The 14802-nt window shown below is 51.2% G+C and overlaps 1 protein-coding gene across 3 annotated transcripts in view; it reads right to left on the reverse strand.

The window, feature by feature from the left end:
- Window positions 7336-14802, reverse strand: part of HS2ST1 (heparan sulfate 2-O-sulfotransferase 1) — a 156473-nt gene continuing 149006 nt past the window's right edge. For all 3 annotated transcript variants that reach the window (XM_001925492.6, XM_013997436.2, XM_013997435.2), the window contains exon 7: window positions 7336-13902. In XM_001925492.6, coding sequence (XP_001925527.3) covers window positions 13676-13902 — 227 coding nt within the window. In that variant the 3' untranslated portion in view covers window positions 7336-13675. The remainder of the gene's footprint in view (window positions 13903-14802) is intronic.

A 14802-nucleotide genomic window follows, 5' to 3' on the forward strand; every position in this document is an offset into this window, starting at 1 on the left:
ATCCCCTTTTCCAGGACACAAGTCCGTGGGCTTCCGAGGTCTTGGAGCTGGCAAACCAGAGAAAGCGGAGGAGCGAAGGCTGTGGGCTGGGCCATCGGCAGCCTCAGGTGCCCCCGGCCCCCCATCCCCGTCCACCGAGTTGGCAGATCGGCCATGTCCCCTTCCTCTGCCGGGCAGCGAAGGAGCAGAGTTGGGGGAGGTGTGTGTTTTCCCTCCGCTTCTATTCTTGGGGCTGCAGCATAGTTCTTGCCTCTGTTAAGACCTGGGGCTCCTGGAAGGAAGGACATTTAAGCATAAAAGCCGTTCTGATCGCACGGCTATTAGCAGTGGTGGGTTTGGCATGAGGCCCGGGCCACCTGGACTCCGGGGGCCAAAGTGACTGAACGGGAGGCCGAGGCTGACTTGCTGGGGTGGAGTCTGCTCTGTCAGGCAGGTGCCAATGTGCCCTAAACACGAAGAGGACAGGGGAGTGATGCAGGGGAGGGGGGCAGATTTGAGGCTCTGGAGAGTGCCCAGCCGGTACCATGTATCAGCGAGCCCTCGGCGGGGGGGCTCCCTCTCACCTGCCCCCCTGCCCCCCTGCCCCCCGGGGCGCCGGAGCCCAGACGCAGAGATCGTTCCTCCGGCTCCAGGCCTTGAACCCGCTGCAGATTTCCAGCTCTGCCTGCGCAGCCTGAGAGGCTCTGAACCACGAACCACCACTGCCGCCAAACCCTTCTGGGCAGAAAGGCCGAGGTCTGCTCAGCAGAGAGCGCAGGGAAGCCACTTGGGGCAGCGGGGACCGGGAGCGGCACAGACACAAGGGGACAGCAGGAGTCTGCTGGGTCTCCACGTTGCTTGGGGGCCAGGTCTGCTCCAAGCGGCGACGGCAGGGAGGTTGGTGCCTTCGGTGTCCCCACAGTGGCCCGACAGCCTCCCGCCGTGGTGGCGGCTGTGGGGCAAAGGCACACTTGCCACCTCGGTCCCTACCAGGACCAGAGATCCCCTGCTCCCCCGGGAACCGGGATTCAGCCTGGCCTGCACGTGCTACCAGGCACATGGAAAGGCAGACCCAAGACACCTGCAGTGGTTCCCAAACACGGAATCTGATTACTCTTTAGACCATAACAAAAACAACAAACGACCACTTCTTTTTAAAAAAGGTTTCTTTTGTCTTTTTAGGGTGGTACCTGTGGCATATGGAGGTTCCCAGGCTAGGGGTCGAATCTGAGCTGTAGACCCCGGCCTACACCACAGCCACAGCAACTCAGCAACTCGGGATCCGAGCTGTATCTGTGACTACACCACTGCTCACGGCAACGCCGGATCCTTAACCCACTGAGCGAGGCCTCCGAGACCCCTGGCCGTGACCGTTCTCACGGCCGTTCTGGGGTCCTCTCGTGCTTCTCACCAGGAGGCGGAAACTCACCAGATGGGGCAGAGGCTGTGCTGTGCACGTTCCAGAAGGTCAGCTCCAGAGACCTTTTCTTAGTGCCCTTCGCTCCTCTCCCCTCCAAGGCATTTCAGAAAGGAATTGACGAAAACTGGAGAAGCTAAGATAGGCAACAGGAAGGAGCCCCACACAGAAAGCAGGAGATGCTGGAGTCCGACAGACCTGGGCTCACATCCTAGCTCACGACTCTGCCATGAGAGGCCTTACACGGGTTAACTAAGGTGGGCTTGGCCTCTCGTCTTTAGACGGGTGCTTCAGTCCCCTAGAACTTGAATTCTAGTCTGTGTCAAGCCGCCCGCAGGACTTGTCCACACGCAGACTGCCGGCCCTACCCAGAAGGTCCGGGCCTAAGCGTTAGCCTTTCAGCCAGTTCCCAGGCGATGCTGCTCTTACCGGTCCAGAGACAAGACTGCACGTTGAGAACCATGGCGGCTGCTCATCTGCATCAGAGCCTTTGCGCAGGTGCAGAGACAGGGACAGAGCAGAGGACATCGGGGTTTAGTGAGCAAGAATCCAGAGTCTGGGCTCCCCTGTCTTCCTCGGACTGGCTGAGTCAGTCTCCTCCGCAGTAAAATGAAGACAATGGTACCGCCTTTCAGGTGAGGGCATAATGCGATGATAAACATGCAAGCGCCTGGGGAAGTAGGACATTCTATGCAAGGTAAAGGGTTCAGCCTGAGGATTATGCTAAGGGTCAAAGTTCATAGCTCACGGAGGGGCCTGCAGGGCACTGACTGGCCCGAAATAGTAAGAGAAAAAAACCCCAGGAACTAAAGTTAGCCACTGACGCCACGCCATGGTCTCTGTCATTCATTACCCAAAAAATGGTAATAAAGTCACAACACGTGAAATTCATATTCCAGTCGTGGGCGGCAGAGCCCCGGTTCTTGGCTTCAGATCCGATTCATTATTCCGATCCTTTTTCCAGCGAGCACTTCACCGCGTGCCGTGGAAGCGACTGCAGATCCGGATAAGCGGAGGGCCTGGCCGGGTTCCGCTGTGCTCCTGGCCCCGGGCTGACGTCCCTGCAGCGCCAGCCGGGCCGTCTCCCCGAGAGACCAACCTCCTCTCCGGCCCCGGCCAAGGATCCGCGTCAGCCCTGCAGACGGTCTGACTGCAGGGGGCGTCCAGGCCCCTCGGGCTTGAACCAGGGTTGCAGGGCTCGAGCGGGGAGCCGTTCGCGTGGTGGCAAGAGAGGAGCAGGATGGAACCGGCCCCCTTTGTAAACAACCTTCTCGTCTGCAGCGTTATTTGAAAAGCCTCCCTCTGAGAGGCAAAGACAGAGAGAAGCAGAGCACCAGAGAGAAAGAGCTGGAGAAGGTTTACGGTCGGTCCTGCTGTGAAGACACGTCTGAATGAACCCGCAGCCCGCCTTCCCCTGCTTACGGGCGGGCAGTCGGGTCAGATCACCGCCCTGCGCCAAGAGATCTAAATGCACTTACATTTCTTTTAAAGAAAACAAAAGTCTCTGGTCACTCTTGGTTGAATAAAATGTCACTTATTTCCACTCGGCCATTTTCAGAAAGGCCCTGCCCGCTTCAGATGGACTCACTGGTGAGCTCTCACCCGGGACGTACGCTCCCGCCAGGCCTTTGGAGAGAGGCTTTAAGAAGCATCAGTTTCCAACACATAAGACGCTGAATGAAAACTCTCCATGTTGCTTTTTTTTTTTATCTCGACCTGGTTGTGTTATTAAGGGGACGCCCAGAATCAAAAACGGATACAAATGAAATGCTATTGCCTCCGCGCTGTAACCAGTCCTCCAGGGGCAATGCCCTGCTTTCAGGGCAAACGGGCTCATGTTTGTGAAAGAAACCCGAAGTCGGATGCCTGGCCGTGGGGACTACAGGTCTACCTTCCCAGATGCTAACTCTCAGTTGGATCCAGGTTAAAACTTTAATTCTCTACTTTAAGGGGGCACCCTCTTTTTAAAAATCCCAAATTAGATGGTTAAGTGTCAGAATTTCTTTGCTGTCAACTTTCTCCCAAGAGACTGAATGATTTCAATTGGAAAGAAGGCAGAGAGCGGCAGAGAGGAGAGAAGGAACAGAAGTGTCTGGAATCCCAGGACGGTCCGAGTGGATGAGCCTGACTCCAGGCTCTCAGCGGGCTGTTCAGAGAGAGGAATTTCTTAACATTCTCAAGTTCAAAATGCTTGTCACTCTGTTGCCTGTTTATTAGGGCTGGAGGCTGGGGGGTAGGGAGGCCGCATTTAGAGCTCGTCCTGTTTCTTCTCCAGCATCACGGGTAGGCTGACAGCACTCGTAATTCAGTTGCTGAAACCTTGGGCTGAAGCCCTAAGACGGAAATCAGTCCAGCTAGGTTTTCACTATTCCCGATAAACTCTCTCCGTGCTCATCAGGTGAAACATTTCCAGGCATGACTTTGATTTTGAAGCTTCGGCTTTAGGGAGGTTAAGGTAGAGGCTGAACTTCACTGACGTGTATCACTCGATGCCTTTGTCACCAAACCACAGGCAGTAGGAGCCTTTGGGAACGTGCTCTGCCAAATCCTGAGTCTGTTCACGGCATCTGAATGAGCAAAAAGAGGTCAGGGATCAAACATTTGACGAGAGACACGACTTCTTCCTTGTGACCCTAGGCTCTCTGGGCTGTTTATCAACTTTTACCTGGAAACCACAACCCGTGCAGAAGGAGGGCAGAGGATGCTGAGCGTCTGCACAGATGCAGTGTTTTGCAAACCCCAACATCGCCTCCACGCTCCACTTACCGATCACGTTCCATCCGTCACCAAAGGTTGGCGTCTCTGGCCTGAGATTCACCTGCCTCTCCCAGCCTTCTCATCACTTCCCTTGCCACGGCAGTGGCCGCCGCAGAGGGCCTCGGGGCCCCAGCTTTCAGCTCAAGCGCCCCTTCCCTACCCCACTGCAACTATCTTTTGAAACTTAAGTGCCTACTTCATCCTCCGCTCCCACAGGTTAAAATATGAACTACTTAGCTTAGGGGTCAAGGCTGAAAAACACAATAAGCCCCAGAGGACACAGCCCTCGGTTCCTCTGCTCTAATGAAGGGATGAACATTTAACTTCCGTGGCGAGGCTCCCAGGGGTAATACTGGCTCCTCGTGAATTTCAAACACCCGGCTTCCGGCGAATGCTGAGAATACAACCCATTTGTAAGCCCGGGACCAGGTGCCTTGCTTTGTTTGCCTTCCTCATTGTTTCCGTGATGCTGGAACCAAAATGTAATAGACTTGAAAATGATGTCTGAATGTCAACAAAACCTCCCACAGTAAGACTTTATCGCGTTAGCCTCTGATCCCAATTAGGCGTCTGGAGAAGTGGGAAGACAGCTTCATTTGTCATGAGATGAAGCCCGTCTGAGAGAGAAGACGGAAGTTTATATTTTAGAGCAAAGCAATGGTGCCAGACGTGGAGCCTGACGGCCTGGGTGAGGCTGGTGCTTCGGCTCTTTCCAGGCTCAAACGAAGAGACGAAGCTGTGAAGCGTCTTAAAAGGTCCAGGGGTCAGGGGGCGGGTTATGACTCCTTAATGACAACGAGGAGCTGGGCAGGTGGGGGCTCTCGGGAAGGTAGGAAAGAGGGGTTTGACTGATGCTTCGTTTTTCTTCTTTGCCTCCTCTTTGCTCAGCGAATGGAGGCCAGGCCTCTTTGGTGCATCTTCCATAATTCTCGCACCTGGCCCATGTTCATTTTTTTAAAATTAGAGTTGGTTTATAATATTAGGACAATTTCTGCTGTACAGCAAAGTGACTCAGTCATACATGTACACATTTTTTTTAAATGCTCTTTTCCATCCTGGTCTACCCACGAGACTGGAGAGGTCCCTGTGCTGGACAGCAGGGCCTCGGTGCTTCTCCGTATTCTAAGTGCAACGATCGGCATCTACGGACCCCACACGCCTCCCGTGCCCTCCCCTCCCCCTTGGCAACCACAAGTCTTTTTACATGTCTGAGTTTCTTCTGTCCTGTAGACAGGTTCATTTGTGCCATAGTTTAGATTCTACGTAGAAGCGATGTCATATGGTATCTGTCTTCCTTTTTCTGACCTCACGTAGTTACAAGCATGTTGCTGCACAGGGCACTATTTCATTCTTTTTTATGGCTGAGCATTGTATGTATGCACCACATCTTCTTAATCTCTTATTCTGTAGTGGACATTCAGGTTGTTTCCATGTCTTGGCTATTGTGAATAGTGCTGCAGGGAACATAGGGGTGCATGTGTCTTTGTGATTGTGGTTTTGTCTGGATGTGCAGCCAAGCCTGGCATGTGCTGCTGAGTGGCTGGGAGGGTATATACACTGCGGTAGTATGTCCAGACGGCTCCTCGTCTCACTTTCCTGTCATAGGAGATAATGTTAGCCACTCTTTTTTTTTTTTTTCTTTTTCCTCTTTTTACAGCCACACTTGCATATGGAAGTTCCCAGGCTAGGGGTCAAATCAGAGCTGCAGAAATTTGGGATCTGAGCCTTATCTGCAATCTACACCACAGCTCACAGCAACACTGGATCCTTAACCCACTGAGTGAGGCCAGGGAGCGAACCCACATCCTCACGGATGCTAGTTGGGTTCTTAACCCACTGAGCCAAGCGGGAACTCCCATTAGCGCCTGTTCGGCACTTACTATGTAACAGGAAGCAAGTTAAGTACTAAGTCTACACATGCATTATCTCACTTAATTTTCAAACTAACTGTTGAGATGGGTTATTCCCATTTTGCAGATGAGCAAATTCAGGTGTAGGGAGCTTAATTTGCTCAGGCTCGGCTGGCTAGTAGGCTCCAGAGCCCGTGTTCGAGCCAGCATACAAGCTCCTTCCTCACAGAGGTCTCGCTACCTTGCGGTTGCATCGCTCAAAAGTGACTCTTAGTTGCCCCACTACAGGAATCCCAGAAGCAGTACATACACCTGGTGAAGGACTCGGGGAAGGAGGCGACCTGGCTCAGACAGGAGTGTAGGAAATCAGACGGAGTCCAAGACCTCAGTGGTCAAGGTAAAAAGCAAAGATACCAGGTTTTACAGGAAAGGGTACAGTGATCTCAGCAAGCTGGCCACCTGGCTTCAGATGAACCCAGGACCAAAAGGCAGGGAGAAAGGAGTAACAACTAGCCAGGTCTCGCGACTCTCTGTTCGTGAATTCCCACCACTGTCGTTGTTTTCAGACCCCCAAATAATCTATTGGAGGGATTTAGCAGTCTCTCCTTGGATGAAACAAATGAAAGGAAAAAAAATCGTTTTACATTTTTCCTGTTGTTTCCCCGGACGGGTCTTAAGAAACATAATCCATCTATTCTACCTTACACAGGCCCCTGAAATATTTTTTTTCTTTTTAGGGCTGTATCTGCACTACGTGGAAGTTCCCCGGCCAGGGCTCAAATTGGAGCCGCATCTGTGACCTACACCACAGCTCACGGCAACACCGGATCCTTGAGCTACTGAGCGAGGCCGGGGATCCAACCTTCATCCTCATGGAAACTCATTGGGTTCTTAACCCACTGAGTCACAGCACAAACTCCGAAACATTTTAAAACTTTGTTTCGTCTCCTGCTGCTAGAAGAAATATCACAAACCCCAAAGAGAAGAGTGACTTTATAAAGTTCTCTTGTTTGTTCAACTGGTTGTTCCTGAAGCAGAAAGGGGAAAACCTGCATTCTGAGGTCGAGTTTGTGGTTGACGCTGTTCTTGTTTGTTGCTTTACTGTAACGTGCCACCCCTGTGCTCTGTGGTGACGGAGGTGAGACAGGGTGTGATGAAGGCAAGGTCAAGTCGTGGGTAGCAGGTGCCTTCAGGAAAGAACACAAGCGGACAGCGACTTGGAATTTGCACTTCTGCACTTGTTACTACTGAAAGGAAAACTGCAATTTTGAAGTTCAATTGCTGCTTTAAAAGAGATCTAGTGACAAGAGTACAGTGAAAATACACAGGTTTAGGCAACAATGATGACAAACTAAGTTTATTTTTCAGATATCCTAAAAACCTGGAATTCTAACACGATGACTTGGTTGGTTGGTTTTGCTTTTTAGGGCTGCACCCGCAGCACATGGAGGTTCCCAGGCTAGGGGGCGAATCGGAGCTGTAGCCGCCAGCCTACACCACAGCAATGCGGGATCCGAGCTGCGTCTGCGACCTACACCACAGCTCACGGCAACGCCGGACCCTTAACCCACTGAGAGAGGACAAGGATCGAACCCACAACCTCAAGGTTCCTAGTGGGATTCGTTTCCGCTGTGCCACAACGGGAACTCCCGATTGGTTTATAAATGAGGCGAATGTCCCGTTTTCTTAGAGCATATGGATAGTGTCCCTTTTGCTGAAAGAGTGACAATCATTTTAGTCCACGTATCCTGAGTTTTATGGACGTGCGGCTTTGCAGTCCACACAGTTCAAGTACGAGACGTGGCCACGTCCACTGCTGGCACAAGCTGGTTCTGTGTTAGAACACTCAGCACCGACCCCTTTAGTCCTGGAAATTGTGGGTGGACACAGCCGCAGGTGTCACAACCAAGAATGTCTGTACTGTGGGCACATCAGTAAAAGGCACTCGTAGGCTGTCAGTTAAAAATAAAATTCGCTGGTCTCCCAAACTATCTCTACATCTTCTCTAAAGTGACACGGCCGTGCTCGGCAGGGTCGGGGGGCAGGTCGGCGCCCTGACAACCCTCCAACGCAGCTCAGAGACGCCCCCGGTCACCAGTCTCTCCTGGTGCGTCCCCCTTGTCCGACGTGACACCAGCACTGTTCTCTCCGGGGACGAAAGTCGCCCTCAGTGCAGGTCCCCGGCCCTCAAGTCCACGCTCTCTGTTCTGCCTCCGTGGGTAGAGACAAAATTCCCGGCTTAGAAGACATATCAGGAGTTCCCACTGCGGCTCAGCAGGTTAAGAACCCAACTAGTCTCCACGAGGGCAGATGCCTGCCCTCATGTCCCTGGCCTCGCTCAGCGGGTTAAGGACCCAGCGTTGCCAAGAGCTGTGGTGTAGATTGCAGATGTGACTCGGATCCCACGTTGCTGTGGCTGTGGTGTAGGCCAGCGGCTACAGCGCCATTTCTACCCCTAGCCTGGAAACTTCCAAATGCCATGGGTGTAGCCCTAAAAAGACAGGAAAAAAAAAAGGTGGATCACTGAACTGGTGTTTTATTCAACCCAGTAAAACATAATACTTGGCTGGAATGCTGAGTCAGTGGCTAAGAACTGGAATCTATGGAATTGAGTTTCCCCTTAAAGAGTGAAAAGCATCATTAACCATCAGAAAGGTGTCTTCTCGCAGAAGCATTACTGATACGCCTAAACTGCAATCACTGCTAATCAGATTTTTTTTTCCTTCACATTTGCTTTGTCTTCTGAGTTGACAGCCCTTTCCTCATTCCCTTTTCTCTTCGAATTAAGTGCATACCCCAGGTGGACCCTGCAAACTCTCCGTCCGAGATTCCAATACCAAATGATAGAGGACTAAGCAAAAAGCAGCAGAGGCCTGTCAGCCCACATGTCACAAAGAAGCCACAGCAGGTCATCGGTGGCATGAGCCCCTCCGGCTGCAGTGACATCCGAGGGTTAAGCTGATGACGCCCAACGCCGAGTCCACTTGGAAGACGTCCGTGGGCATCAAGGCTGCGGAAGAAAATATTACAACAGGACACCAAGCCGCCTTCCCTTCCCACTGAGTGTTTATTTTATAGCTTTTGCATCAGGTAATCAACTGAAACACTTCAAAAAACAGAAGCTGGCAGGATGTTAGGGAAAAGGAGTGATTATCTCTCCAACAGATGTGACACAATGGTTTCAAGTTGGAAACTGCTGCATAAATGCATCAGCTGGGGCGGCGGGCGGGGGGCGAGCCGAGGAGGAGCGAGCAGCTTCCAGCGCGGACCGCGAGGGGAAGGCACACCTTAGCTAGCTGGGTATTTATAGAATAAAAGCCAAAACAGACAATCCATGTTTGTCAAAATTACATTTGACACAGCTTCAGAGATGCCCACACACCCGACTTTCAACAGAAAGCTACAGAAGCTGCCCGAAAAACCAGAGAGATGGCACCGGGGTGTCTACATCACGGGCTTTGCCAGCAACGTGTCTTAAAGAGCATCACCATCGGGCTCTTTTTATAAACAGTGCTGCAGAGGTCACACAGCTGCAGGAACCGAAATTACGGGATAAATCCGACGAACGGATCACCCCTTTCAGGCCCCACAATCCCCACTCCAGGAACTCGGAAAGTAAGCTCCACTCGAGAGGAGCGGCATTGGCCGTGCCTCTGAAACAGGGCTGCTTTCCCCTCAAAAAGCTGCCTGAGCAGCAGTGTCATTGGCACCAGCCAGCAGCTCTGTACAGGTGAATGGATGCAAAAATCCACCAGCAACTGCCTAGCTTCCTCGCAACGCAAATAGCGCTAATTTATGAAGAGGCAAAATTTCAAATCATGAAGTAGAGGCACCTGGCTTCATAAAGGGCTACAGGACCGGTGCCTCCCGCAGCGAAGGAAGCTAGGACCTTGGGCGTGTTGGAGAAGGACCCCTGGGGAGGCCCAGGGAGCGGCGGTTTACACAGATGTTCTCTATGGAGAATCTGAATGGAAATTAAAATACCAGCTACGCATTTGGGAACCAGGCTTCAGTTCAATCCTCCAGTGCTTTTGGAATTTTTATTTCATTTTATTAGAAAAAGAGAGCCATTGTCTACAAACTATTTTCTTTCTAACTATGCAAATACAATGAGCAAATCATCTGAAATATCAAAATACTGCTTGTAAGCCGCTGATGGCACTAACAGTTTAAAGAGTTTCCAATAGGACTTGTACTGAGAAAGAGCCAGCAGGAGATTTCAAGTTATAGGCATTAACTGAATTTTAAGAATGGAAAATAAAAGTCAAAGTTTAAAAGTCAGTACGTTTTTCTCTGATTTTCAGTCATTTCAACCCAATTATCGGGAATTCAGAAGCACCCGGTATGTTCAAAGTTGCACAAATGGGTATGTGGATGAGACAGAAAAGTAACTCCCATGCAATATTTTTTCAGTGTTGCTATCAGATTATATTTAAGGGACACTTTACAGATTAAAGCTGGGTAAAATCAAAATATATCCTCCCCGTTACATTGTAAAACAGTCTCAATAATTTATCAACAGTTGCCATTTCACAGCAATTAGAAAACAGGAGTCGATAACAAGTCGAACAAAAAAGTACTTTGTCCTCTTTTAGGAAATAAACATATATAGAGAGATACACATACACACATAACATTGTCTTGTAAAATTCAAAGTGGTTAATCTGCTCTTGTATTATAAAAAGAAAATTTCCCTATGTTCAAAATACTGAAAAAGCACAAAGCCTGAAAAAAGAAAACCGTATTTGCCACTTTAAAAAAATACATTATCATCTCAGTGGTTCTATTTATTTGATGACAAAGTTAGGTACGATGAGGGCTCTGCACGTGTCCGACGCCCCGGACGGTCCCGACCATGCAGAATGGTCCCTAGCCCTTCCTCGGCCTCAGGAAAGGGTGCGTCTAACCCACCTCCGAGGCCGTGGCATCGACGCCCACCTGCCGGTCACACTGGCAAAGAAAAAAGCCCACCTGGAAGCGAGGTACGTCGTCAAAGTCTCTGAATCTGGGGGCACCGCCTGAATGGGAAGCTCTTCCCTGGACACACATGGGGAGCTTTGGGGGAGGATATGGGCTCCTTTGGGCCATCGGAGCACACGTTCAGAAGTGATTTCCCCATGAGTAGTCGTCCTCTGTCCCAGGGCTGAAGGACACCCCCAGGGACAGACTTGGCCTGTCACCTGCTTTGGCGATAAGGTTCTATGTGGGGACACTGCCGGCTCCACCTCTACGAGGGGTCTGGGCTAAAACGGCAGAGCTGCCTGCTGTCACAGACACACTGGCCTGCAAAGCCCCAAAGAGCATCTACTCCCGAGCCCTTCTAGAAGCGCTGGCTGGCCCCAGACCGGGGCGCCGTGCGCTCATTTCCCAGAAGAGCAAACACACCTCAAGCAGGTCTCAGCTGGGCTCCACGAGCACCCTGCACGCCGGGACTCCTTAGCAGGTAATGCCAGGGGCCCCGTCCTGAGGCGGCCCTTTACTCTGGGGTGAATCATTTGTATACGTTTTCAACAAATAACTCTAAGAGGTCCCAGGAATTAAGATACACCAAAGAGCCAGCCAAATAAGAAACTCTGCCTGCCTGTCGATGCTCTCTTAAGATCCTCCTGTTATCAGAGGCGAAAGCCTCCTGCAAGGATTCTGTCCACTCCCTTTCGCTCTTTAAAAACACTGTTTATAAATGTCTTTTGATGAGCAGAACTCCGCCTCTGCTTCCACACACCATTAATCGCCTCGAAAGCAACCCGCCTACAATGCTTACGTGGGGCCTTGTTTGGGATGTTTATTTGAACTAAACATATTAAAGGTTATCCTTTTAGAAAATGTTCCTAAAATTCTTTCTCTCCGTTACCCCAAGAAGTAGAAGAAGGTGAAGAAATGCACAGGGAAATGAAACTCTGCAAAATATACCTTAAAAATCAGAGGTGCCAGAGAGCTACCATTTCTGAACGGTAATGAAACACAAACACAGAGAGACCTCCCACGCTTGAAAGCAGCGTTGCTCCCATCGAGAGCTGGCGAACGAAGCCTTCTCCTCAAACCGGGACTCTGCTGCGCTCAAGCAGCTGCTCTGGAACCATGAAGCGTTCACAGGTGTTTCCATAGTTCAGTAGTTGTTGAAACAGGGAAGATAAAACACTGAGAAGATATTTATTAAATGCAAATTTATATCAAGATTAACTTTTTTCCCCAACCAGCTTATAAGTGGACTTTTTTCTCTTTTTTTTTGGTTAAAAAACGAATGGCATGAAACTATACGTCACCCATGGTTTCTAAGAGCTGATGTTTCCGCAGCTCGTTACGGGGTTTCCAGGTGCCCGCACAGGTCACCTCCTTCAAGCCCCACAGCTCCCCGGGGAGGCAGGTACAGCAGAATGACCGTCCTCACCAAGCTGAGGAAACTGAGGCAGAGAGAGGTTAAGCGACTTGCCCAAGGTCACACAGCACGTATGTGGCAGAGGCAGGACACGAAACCATGAGCTCTGACTCCTTGTCCGGTCGTCTTTCCACTGTAACCACTGCCCCCACTGAGGAATAACTGTGCGTGTCAAACCTGCAAGGTTACCGAGTTCCATTTCAGTGACATCTTAACAGTCAAGTTCAAGGAGAAACACAGGGACGATAGGTCTGATGGTTTTACTGGACATCATAAAATTGGTGCAAAATCACTTTTGTCCTCATTACTTCTAGCCTTTTGGTCCAAATACATAAAATATGCAATATTTACAGCATTTTTCTTTTTCTGTAAATGCAATGCTTTAAAACACATTATAAAGCACCGTAGTAAAACAGTCTACAGATAAAAGTACAGAGAAGTAGGAAACCCTACCCACACCACAGCTCACTCACGGAGTTATAACACGGAGTCCCCAACATTTCTGCTTACGGCTTTACAAACAGCCCATGGAGAGAGGAGCCCCAGCCTCACTCTTCCGATCGCGCCGTGTGGGAGCCTCAACTCAACCCGCAGGTGCCGGCGACAAGCTCCGAAGCGCTCCCCCAAGCTTGGACACGGGGTGACAGGAACGAGAAATACTGCCTGGATTCTTTGTACAGTATTAATAACGGCTTCAGCTGGTTCTTAACACGAATAGTATCTTTTTAAAGAAAATTAAAGTGACCGACATAAACATGGGCAATTCCAACTACAGCAGAGATGCTGTGAGCACACGTGACCCAACATCCCGAGAAACGTCATGAGACGCGAGTCACAGAAAAAGCACACTCTGCCCAACAGTCAACGCCCCTTCAGCCGAGGTGTGTAACCCAAACCTCCGGGCGAGGGTGGAAGCAGCAAATGGATCCATCTTCACTCATGGTTCGTTGGAGAAAAGGCTTTATCTGAAACGGAGCCTCAGGACTTTCTCTGGGGACTGCGTTTGGCCTTCCCTTAGACCTGCCGTGCGTTTCCTCCAGGTGATGTGTAGCTGTGGTCCAGGCAGGAGCTTCTATCGCCCACCACAATTTAACCATCAAGGGGGGGGGAGGGGGGCTGACACTTACACTTGCGAGACCACCGACGTATCAGCCAGAATCCGCTCCCTGGTCGTCACTGTCCGTGTCCCAGCCCGGCTCCCCCCGGACGAGCCCGCTCCTGCGCCCATCCGCCAGCCGGGCCGCGGCGCTGAGGACGGAGCGGGAGGCGGGTCGGGAACCTCACGGCCGCCCGCGCTCAGTTCGACTTGGGGTAAATCTTTTCATAGAAGAAGTTCTGGGCCAGGATGAAGAGGTCCCCGTCCTTCTCGCGCACGGCGTGGGCTCGGATGAACTGGAACTGCTCCAGCGCAAACTCGTAAAACTCGTTCTCCATCTTCCAGATGTGCGACTGCTGCAGCTTCGCGATGGTCTGTTTGGTGGGGAGTTTCTTCTCCGTGGTTTTCCTCAGATGGGATTTCTTCCCTACTTGCAAGGAAAAGCAGACAAGGCAGATCAATTCGGGGACCACCCACCGCTCTGCGTGAGCCGATGGAAGGCTCGAGTTCACCTGACACCCGGAAGGCCAGGCGACAGGACGGGCGAGGCCAAAGGAGGCCTCATCCTATCAGACCGAGACTTACTCCTTTCTGATGTCAATCCTTACCTCCTGAAAGACTTAACGAGGGTCAGACAATGAAGGGAAGACTCCCCAGCCAGTAAAGGCTGTCACCTTACGTGCTGTCGGCTCAAATGCCTGGTGCTCTGACTACTCTGATTTTTAAAATATGACAAAGTCGGGGTTCCCGTTGTGGTGCAGAGGAAACGAACCCGACTAGGAACAATGAGGTTTTGGGTTTGATCCCTGGCCTCGCTCAGTGGGTTAAGGACCTGGTGCTGCCGTGAGCTGTGGTGTAAGTCACGCATGCGGCTCGGATCCCACGTTGCCGTGGCTGTGGTGTAGTCCAGAGGCTGCAGCTCCGCTTCGACCCCTAGCCCGGGAACCTCCATATGTTGCATGTGCGGCCCCAAAAAGCAAAAAAAAAATTTTACTGAACACCATCTGTGTGCCAAGTATTATTTTGTATCGAACGTGGTGAGGAGAGACAGCCAGCCTACCTGCCTTCCTGGAGTTATTTGTCGTGCTTTATCAACACACTTCAATCACACCTATTTTTCTTTCTCTTTTTTTGGCTGTGCCCACGGCATGCCTAAATTCCCAGGCCAGGGATTGAATCGGCCCCACGGCAGTGACCGGAGCCACGGCAGTGACCGGAGCCACAGCAGTGACAGCCCTGAGTCCTTGACGACTAAGCCCCCAGGGAACGCCCACCTATATCCTTCACGTGGCGATGGAAGGACCGCGTTCCGAAGCGACGCATCCTG

Source organism: Sus scrofa, chromosome 4 (genome assembly GCF_000003025.6).
Source record: "Sus scrofa isolate TJ Tabasco breed Duroc chromosome 4, Sscrofa11.1, whole genome shotgun sequence".
NCBI classification, from domain to species: Eukaryota; Metazoa; Chordata; class Mammalia; order Artiodactyla; family Suidae; genus Sus; species Sus scrofa.